The following is a 10,219-nucleotide window of genomic DNA, read 5'->3' as shown; positions in this document are numbered from 1 at the left end:
ATTGCAAAGCAACTGTACATGTCTATATGAGAAATGTCATTTTTATAAATAACCTTAATTTTTTTAATATTACAAATTGATTTTATTTCCAGTGATAAATTAAATTAAAATGAATAAAGGCAAAGAAATATTGCCATTTAAATATACATGCATGTGAAGGTAAGCTGTCTAACCTGTGTAATGACCTTTTTAAGAACCCCCACGCCAAAGGAGGACAAAAAGAGGGACATTTAAGGGATTTAAAATGTAAAAGTAGAACTTCACAGTTTAAGCTCCTCAATTAAATCCTCTACGGCATTTCTGATGGCACACAAGCCCAGAGTAATGAGTGTAAACGACGGGAATATTGGCAACAAAAGAGCCTCGGATGCTTCCTTTTGTGTCGGGGGAATTAACACCTTTTCAAAGTGAAATCTCAGGATTGTCTGCCTTCTACAGGAGGTGGTATTAAAATGCGCCTATAACAAATGGTTCAGAGTTTGGAGCAGCTTCTGCCCTGTGGGCGGGGCGAGATGACACCACAATTAAAGATGAACTTTGTGTGAACTAATTTATCTGAGGAAGGTAACAGGAGGAGACCTGCGCGCAATGGATATATAAGGGCGCGCAAGCGAGTACGCCCTCAGTCTGCGCGTAAAGACGCATCTCCTCTCCAGAAGCTCTTTGGCGATCTTTGCGCGCTTCAGCATGGGGCTGTACACTCTCATAGTCACCTTCCTCTGCACCATCGTGCTTCCCGTTTTGCTCTTTCTCGCCGCGGTTAAGTTGTGGGAGATGTTATTGATTCGACGGGTCGATCCGAGCTGTGGTAGTCCACTGCCGCCAGGTACAATGGGCTTACCCTTCATTGGAGAAACGCTCCAGCTGATCCTCCAGGTACGCGTGCACTTTTATTGCACAAGTTCATATGATTGTACTGATGAATGCGATGTTCACTAATGTTTTGCTGTGTTAATATCCGATACATGTGGAACAAAAACATGCGTTTTGGAATCTTTGTGCCAATAACACGTTGTCCTCATACACAGAGAAGAAAGTTCCTCCGGATGAAACGCCAGAAATACGGATGCATCTACAAAACGCACCTTTTTGGTAACCCGACTGTCAGGGTGATGGGAGCTGATAACGTGAGGCAGATTCTGCTGGGCGAACACAAGCTGGTCTCAGTTCAGTGGCCAGCATCAGTGAGAACTATACTGGGCTCTGACACCCTCTCCAATGTTCATGGCTCTCAACACAAAAACAAGAAAAAGGTAAGGATGCCAATCAGTACTTTTGTATTGTGTTTTACATGAAATTGCATTAATGTTGGGAGTGATTTACAAAACGTTCTCCTACATTGTTCTCTGAGGAATTCATGCAAGAACTTTGTAGTATATCAGTGGTTGCTCCTCCTTTAAAGTTTTTGAGGAACTTTGAAATATTTGATGCTCCTTGATTAAATCATATTTAGGAGCTTAGAAGCTGATGGTTTCTCAAGTATTTTTAAAGCACCTCAAATTTAGTCTTTGCACTGAAATGAAAAAGAAAAAAATGATGACTTTTAATGTTCTGTTTAGGCCATTATGAGAGCGTTCTCAAGAGATGCTCTGGAGCACTACATCCCAGTGATCCAGCAGGAGGTGAAGAGTGCCATTCAAGACTGGCTGCAGAGAGATACATGTGTCCTGGTTTACCCGGAGATGAAGCGACTCATGTTCCGTATAGCCATGAGAATCCTGCTTGGTTTCGAGCCGGAGCAAATCAAGACGGACGAGCAGGAACTGGTGGAAGCTTTTGAGGAAATGATCAAAAACTTGTTCTCCTTGCCTATTGATGTTCCCTTCAGTGGCTTGTACAGGGTAAGTTATTATAGAACGACAGCCTGAAGATGCATTTTTGTGACGTGCAATAAATTTCATGTAATAACGATCTGTAATTTGATCGGCAGGGTCTGAGAGCACGCAATTTCATTCATTCCAAAATTGAGGAGAACATCAGGAAGAAAATTCAAGACGATGACAATGAAAATGAGCAAAAACACAAAGATGCTCTTCAGCTGTTGATTGAGAACAGCAGGAGAAGTGAAGAGCCCTTCAGTTTGCAGGTAATTATTTTTCATTACACTTGTCGGATGTTGTTTTATGCCCAAAATAGGCATTAATAGGCGCTTTTTTTTTTTTTTCTTCTTTCTCTCAGGCAATGAAAGAAGCAGCTACTGAGCTTCTGTTTGGAGGCCATGAGACCACCGCCAGCACTGCAACCTCACTGGTGATGTTCTTGGGTCTGAATTCAGAGGTGGTGCATAAAGTTAGAGAGGAGATTCAGGAGAAGGTATGATCCAGAAAGTTCAACGTTGAGTTCTTCTCATTCTGATTGCATTGCTTAACCAATGTGTGGGCTAATGGACTTTTTAAAAAAAATTTATCCACAGGTTGAATTGGGCATCTACTCACCTGGAAAGACCTTAAGTATGGAGCTGTTGGAACAACTGAAGTACACTGGATGTGTGATTAAAGAAACTCTCCGAATCAACCCTCCTGTACCTGGAGGCTTCAGAGTGGCGCTCAAAACCTTTGAATTGAATGTGAGTTAAACTTCAAGGCTGATCATTAATGTAGTTTTTGGCTTTAAAATGCTCTCTTTGTTTAACACTGAATTCTTTTATTTTCCCTTTCAGGGTTACCAGATACCTAAAGGATGGAATGTCATTTACAGTATTTGTGACACGCATGACGTCGCCGAGGTGTTTCCTAACAAAGATGAGTTCCAGCCAGAGAGATTCATGAGTAAAGGCCTGGAGGATGGCTCCAGGTTTAACTACATCCCCTTCGGAGGCGGTTCCAGGATGTGCGTGGGCAAAGAATTCGCCAAAGTGTTACTCAAGATCTTTTTAGTTGAGCTAACACAGCAGTGCAACTGGATTCTTTCAAACGGACCCCCGACAATGAAAACGGGCCCAACAGTGTACCCAGTGGACAATCTCCCCACCAAGTTCAGTAGTTACGTCAGAAATTAGTCTGTAAATGAGTCCTGAACTAACACAAGCTTTGTACATATGTTTTTTAGATGAGCTGTGATGTATTGGATATTTTATATTTTGTTTATATAAAAGATGTGTATATAAGTCTATACAAGAAAGCAAAAACGAGGGCACTACTTTTTCATGGATCACTGTAATTCTACAAAGTGTCTGTGATGTATATTTATAATGTAGTTGTGTTATATAGCTTTTGTACTGTATGCAACTTATTTAACTTGCTCTTTATCATATGGGTTTTATTTAATAAAACAAATTCTTTCAAGTTTTTCATCACTGGCATTGTTTTAAGTAGTGATCCACATGCATAGAACGTTCTGGACAATTCCCTTATCCTTTCTCATGTAAAAAAAAAGAACAGGAATCAGTATGTTATCTGAAAAGGCTTTAAATCTGCAAACAGGAACGATCTTAAGAAAGCATTATGAAATGCAAAGTACCTGGAGCCCTGTCTTTAAGAAACAAACCAAATGTGGGTCCAGATAAGGATAATGGTTTTGAATAGAAAACGGTTAAACTGTTTTCATGCAGAGCACTTTATCACAGTAAATGATCAGTGGCAATAATATTAAACATCCAAACTGAAGTAGAAGTAGATGGATGTGGAACTGTGCTCAGATAAACCAGAAGTATAACACGTTTCTAAGGCCTCTTAATTATCAGCATGATCAAGACTTGATGATCAAAACCTGTTGTACACAATCCTCTACAATCCTCTTGTTTGACTGAATTATGATTTTTAGGTTTTTAGCAAGTCAAAGGCCTTTTATTATAAAATGTCCACCTTCAGCTCGTGGCAGATGTGTCTTTTTGCTGTGAAATCTTTACTGATTTTTATCAAGTGAATACGAATAACTTGTATCGTTAGTAATATTTCAATATGAACACATCCTGGAATCCATACATCATTTAAAAAAAAAAAATCATGTTAAAATATGAGTATCAAATATGATACATAAGGCTTTTGAGGAATGTTTATTTGTTCATCTCTCAATCATCATTGTATTGCATTACCTTAATATGTGCTCCACAATAAAAACAAAAAATATAATTTAAATATCATCTTAAGACATTTTTTGGGGGGAGATATAGAGTGACAACTGATATTTATATGCATTTTAAAAATTTCAGAATTACTTTTTTGGTAATACAACTGCACAAAACTGCAAATTTTTGCTCAGTTTGGGCCTCTGAATAAATTGAGGTGTTTTTTCCGCCCTGCTTAAGTATGAGCTTCATATTCTCCTACTATATGAGCCATAAAAGCCTGATTTATGAAATATGATACTTAACAAAAAAAAAAAAATTCAGATTATTATCATGTCAGGCTTTACAAGGTTAACTCTTAAAACACTTAAAACAGTTCTTGCCTTAACATTTTAAATATACGTTTAGAAAAAATGGCTTGAAATTCTTACATTTCAATCCATATGCAGCTAAACAGAAATCATCAAGTCATGCAAAACTGAGAGGAAAGTTACACATCTGTTGCAGCAAAATGAATTTCTCCGATGCCCACTCTTAGATTTATTTTATTTTTTCCGGTACCGTGTTTTTCTGTCACTGCTGTAATAATATTTTGTAAAGTATACATGCAAATGACAAATGTTACAGTACAGTCATCATCATTGTCGAACTAGCGGGTTTCAAAAGCTCATTACGCTGCCGTACGGTTGTTCTAACGACCCCCAAAGGCAAATTTGCACAAACGCATTACCCCCGATGGGGGCGCGTCTCCCAGCGCACAGGGGTCATGTGGAAGGGACTTGTCCTTGTGTGACACGGCAAGGGAGACAGAGAAGGCGGTGAGATGCTGGCAGATGCCTCTCTCGGCCATTTCTCGGCTTTTCTCTGCTGCTGATTTACACGCGTCCCGCTGCAGGGCTGACACCTTTATGTTCAGCCGCCCTATCGCTGCAGGTCCAGGCCTTGGGAGAGATGCAGCTGAACTTTTCCTCCTATCACCTTGTAAAGAACGTCTGTCCGGCCCATTGTTTGACATCTAGGGGCGACAACAAAACTTTTTATTCCCAGAGCCATTTTTTCTCTAAATTTGTGAGTATATACAGAATTTATAGCGAGCAAATGAAAGAGGCCTGTTTTTATGCACTCCCCTGAACTGAACACAGTGTAAATCAGTGTAATTGCAGGGTGTTTTCCCTCAGACACTGAACTGCTTGTTATTTAGCATAAGGGAAGGGGACAAAAGAAGCATTTTCAACTGAGAAGCCTAGTTTTTTTTTTACATTTTCTGCACAAAATGTAAGTGATGCCAGTGCAAAAGTCATGCTACTGCATTCAAAAATATTGTTGATCTGACTGCACTCACACTATCGGAAATGAACCCTAACATTGTCATTGTTACTGAACTGAATTGAACCAACATTGAATTGAGCTTAATAATGACACTATTGCATTCTATATAGCTGCGTATAGCTGAATGAAACTGCTTTGACACAGTCTGTATTGTATGAAGTGCTATATGAATAAATGTGACTTGACTTGACTTGCATTTTTTTAGGCATCGTTCATGTCTGTTACATAAACATAGGGCTAGTGGTTCATTAAAAAACGTAATTTCAGCTAAACTTACTCTACAGGGGAAGTGTTAAAGATGTCTGACTGATACGGCTCTCCAACACTGAAGTGAAAATGACTTTTTCATTACCGCGAGGTTCAATGAGAACGTTTCTAAAAGCATTTACACGTCTGCTGCCCTCTTGCCCTCCTGCTGAATCATATCAGACTTTTCCAGCTCTCAATCGGATTAACTATTAGCAGCCCATTGCTATTATTTATAATCAAGAGGGGGCTTTTCACGGGTCTCCAGGGTCAGGAAAAGTTCAGTCATTTACAAAAAGAGGCATGACCTCACAGAGACATTAATTTATCCATTTCTCGTGAGCTGGAAGTTTTAGTACTATTAGCGATGAAAATGAGTTTAAAATAGCATGCGAAAGCCAATTGTACAAGAAAGAGTGAAATAAGCATGTGATCTTCTTCATGTATAATGTACACATCTTTCAGACACACTTATCTTTAGATCATTTGTGAACTGATTTTGCTCATACTTTGGGTTAGTGATTTGTGCTAAACTTCCGACCATAAATATTAAAGTCATGCTTATTCATACAGCACTTTATACAATACAGATTGTTTCAAAGCAGCTTCACATTAATAAACAGGAAAATTAATGTGTTAATATTGTAAAATTCATTAATTCAATTTCAGCCGTAAAGCAGCTCTACAGAAGATAATAGTGTCATTATTAAACTCAGTTTTTTAGTTCAATGTTGTTTCAATTGAGTTCAGTAACAGTGTCAATGTTGCAAAGGTCATCAGTTATGAAACGAGTTCAAATCAGCTATAAGCAGCTCTAGAGATGACAATAGTGTCATTATTCAGTTCAAGTCAGTTCAGTGTTGATTCAATTCAGTTCAATAACAGTGTCGATGTTGCACAGTTAGAATCATTATCCAGCTCAATTCAATTCAAATTTTGTTCTCATCTGACCCTGACAGCAACATAGTGTTTGCCCAGATCCGGCCCATATCCGGTCTGAGTGTAATCCGCATGTACCAGATGTGGACCGGATCTAGGCCGTATTATGTTGCTGTCTGGGGATAGTGTCAGTGAAGGTAAATCGATAATATTACTAAATATTAATCGTCTTTTAAACTACAACTAAGCAAGCCAAAGGCCTTCAAACACCATCAGTAGTGGAGTAGTGGAGAAAAAAAAAATCTTGGGAGATACTTTGGTCAGGGGTGTCCAATCCTGCTACAGGAGGGCTACTGTCCTGCAGAGTTCCCCTTACAAAAAATAATGTAAGTATACATCAAGTTCATTTTATTTAGTATACTTAAGTAAAGTTCAAGGCTGTTTCGGAAATCGCCCCCTATACCTTTAAATAGGGCACTATTTGAGGGGACAGCCATTTGTAGTGGTGTCCGAACCCATAGTGGACGTTATTGAGTGGGCTCATTCAATCCCACAATGCACTGCAATAACAATGTACAACCGATGTACACTCAATGGCTAGAGAATACCCATAATGCACTGTGAGAATTCCCACTTCTGTCCTGAAGGTGGCGCCTGCAGCTGAATCATTGCTGGTCCAATGTGGGTGCAGCGTAATATCATATACAGGTTTAAATTCCTTTTTAACTGATTATTACATTTTCTTAATTAAGTTTTATAGATAGTTTCCATGATTGAGATCAAGATAAATCTTTTTATTACTACTGGAGCTGCCAGTTTGCTAAGTTTCAAATGATTATTATACAGCAACCACAAACTAAAAAAAGTTTGCAAAAGTGGCAGCCCTTCTGGCATAATCAGTGTCTAAATTCACACACTCTTTAAAGTGGACTATAGTAGTGGACTAATGTATGGAATAGGGAACTAGAGTATAGGAGGCAATTTGGAACACAGCCCAAGTATATTTTTAAGCATACTTTATGTAGGGAGTATACTAATATCAATGTTCTAGTAGTATACTTGTAGGTGTACTATTTCAATACTACTTGGGACTAAATTGGCCCACTTTTTAGTGTATAAAATTATACTTTTTAAGTATACTTTAAGTGTAACAGTAGTAAACTTTGAGTACACAACTAGCTTCCAACTGCATTTTTCATTTGTACGGCAACTACTACAAGTGAACTTATGAGTATACTAATAGTTTACTAGTTAAATTGTAGCACATTTTTTAGTTTATGAAAGTACACTTTGAATACTTGAGTTTAACATCATACTTACAGTTTACTAAATTTTTGCACTTTAAAATATAGTAAACACTAAAATATAGTAACATAATTCTATGTTCCTATTTAGGTATTGATTTTTATTCTTAAAATATACCTTTAACTGTACTTGATGTGAAGTAAATTCCTATGTACACTACCAGTGGACTACACAAAAATTAACATACTCAGAATTAGGAACATTTCTTTTTTCTTTATAAATCAATATTTTTTAAACAATGTAAGTTTATAAGACAGTTTGTAAAACTATGTGAAAAAAAGTATTTAATAGGCTACTCAATCAAAAGATTAAAAACAACTATAAGCCAAGTATACTTAGAATACTTAATTCAACTTTTAAGTATATCTTATAGGCCAAATATACACTTTTTCTTTGTCAGTATAAGAGGCTGTTCACACAGAACATGTTTTTCCATTCCAAAGTGCTACTTTTCCATTGTTTTTCTATGTAAACAACACACTAGACGGACGTGCAAAATCATTGTTCTCAGGTCTTGTGTCTTTTGCAGCATCTCGTACATGATGTGGCATCATTTTAGTTTAAAACTAGTATACTAATAGCACACTTGAATAAATTTCTTTTTTGTGAGGGTCAGCCTCAACCCCAAATAAACATCTAAAAATAAATACTGTGCAGACTGAGATCGGTACAGACTTGGGATTGTAAGCAAACCAGAACACCCTAGCAACTGCATGACAACAATTTCCCACCCTGTCATCATGCAAACCCAATTTTTGCATGAAATTATCAAAGTCTACTTAGTTATGATCAAATACAAAGTTCTGTCATGAAACTGTCACATCATTCTATATAGGGCACAGCTGATTGGTTCCTGCTGATTCAGTAGCCAATGAGCTTGCTGCTCAGCCTTCAAATACTAGTCAGCATTTGCTGTAGCAACTGCAGCCCACTTTCAGAAACCCTCCACCTTCCCCAGCTCCACCTGTATAGATCTACTATGGGTAATTCATGTATTGTACAGCAGCAGCATGTCTTACTTGCTCACAGCAGTGTGTTGAGTATGTATTGGCACTAGCACAAGTCCAGTAGTTAATCAGCAGCAATAACCAGCAGCAGCAGCTGTGTAGCAGATCTACAGTTTCAAGTTCAAGTTTCAAGTTTAGTTTATTTATATAGCACCATTAAAACAGCAGCAGGTGACCAATGTGCTTTACAACATCAGATAAAATAAATGCAAGCAAAATCAATTAAATAATAATATCACAAATAAAATGTCACATATAAAATTGAGATAATTTGACCAACAAGATATCAAAAGAAAATCAAAACACCAACAGAAGTCAAAATACAAAAATAAACCATCAAGGGACATTAAAAGCAATGGTAAAATAATGAGTTTTAAGCAAAGATTAAAACATTTGTAATGTCGGAGCAGATCTAAGATTAACTGGTAACCTGTTCCAGAGTTTAAGGCCTGCAACAGCAAAGGCACGTGAGACATGATGATCATTAATAAATGTTGTGGGAATGCCACTAGGTGGACCAAATAATATAATTTCAGTTTTCTTTTCATTTAGATTGAAAAAATTTTATGACATCCAGATTTTTACGTCCTCCATACACTCCATCAGAGGGCCCAGGGAGATGCATTTAAAGGATTAGTCCACTTTCAAATAAAATTTTCCTGATAATTTACTCACCCCCCATGTCATCCAAGATGTTCATGTCTTTCTTTCTTCAGTCGAAAAGAAATTATGGTTTTTGATGAAAACATTCCAGGATTATTCTCCTTATAGTGGACTTCAATGGTCTCCAAACGGTTGAAGGTCAAAATTACAGTTTCAGTGCAGCTTCAAAGGGCTTTAAACGATACCAGACGAGGAATAAGGGTCTTATCTAGTGAAACCATTGCTCATTTTCTAAAAAAATACAAATGTATATGCTTCATAAACACAAATGATCGCCTTGCAAGTGCTTCCGCTTTCCGTATTCTTCAAAACGCTTACGCTTACGCTGTATGTCTGTACGCCTTCCCTATTCTACTTACGGAACGAACACGGTGATAGTTCCGTTTATTCCGTAAGTAGAATAGGGAAGGCGTAGGACCTACAGCGTAAGTGTTTTGAAGAATATGGAAAGCGGAATGGTGGAAGCACTTGCAAGGCGATCATTTGTGTTTATAAAGCACATACAGTTGTATTTTTTTTTAAGAAAATGAGTGATCGTTTCTCTAAATAAGACCCTTGTTCCTCGTCTGGTATTGTTTAAAGCCCTTTGAAGCTGCACTGAAACTAATTTTGACCTTCAACCATTTGGGCTCCATTGAAGTCCACTATATGGAGACAAATCCTGGAATGTTTTCATCAAAAACCTTTATTTCTTTTCGACTGAAGAAAGAAAGACATGAACATCTTGGATGACATGGGGGTGAGTAAATTATCAGGAAAATTTCATTCAGAAGTGAACTAATCC

The 10,219-nt window shown here is 37.6% G+C and overlaps 1 protein-coding gene across 1 annotated transcript; it reads left to right on the top strand.

Moving 5' to 3' along the window:
• Positions 1–617: 617 nt before the first annotated feature.
• On the top strand, positions 618–3,990 carry cyp26a1 (cytochrome P450, family 26, subfamily A, polypeptide 1). The gene is made up of 7 exons (XM_067369251.1): positions 618–876; positions 1,029–1,253; positions 1,560–1,841; positions 1,931–2,086; positions 2,179–2,313; positions 2,414–2,566; positions 2,660–3,990. The coding sequence occupies exons 1-7, from the start codon at positions 688–690 to the stop codon at positions 2,996–2,998; spliced, it is 1,479 nt and encodes a 492-aa protein (XP_067225352.1). The 5' UTR covers positions 618–687; the 3' UTR covers positions 2,999–3,990.
• The last annotated feature ends 6,229 nt before the right edge of the window (positions 3,991–10,219 follow it).

The sequence above is a fragment of the Chanodichthys erythropterus genome, chromosome 19 (genome assembly GCF_024489055.1).
Source record: "Chanodichthys erythropterus isolate Z2021 chromosome 19, ASM2448905v1, whole genome shotgun sequence".
NCBI lineage: Eukaryota > Metazoa > Chordata > Actinopteri > Cypriniformes > Xenocyprididae > Chanodichthys > Chanodichthys erythropterus.
The sequence above is the reverse complement of the archived record's forward strand: the minus strand, read 5'-3'. Positions and strand labels throughout refer to the sequence as shown.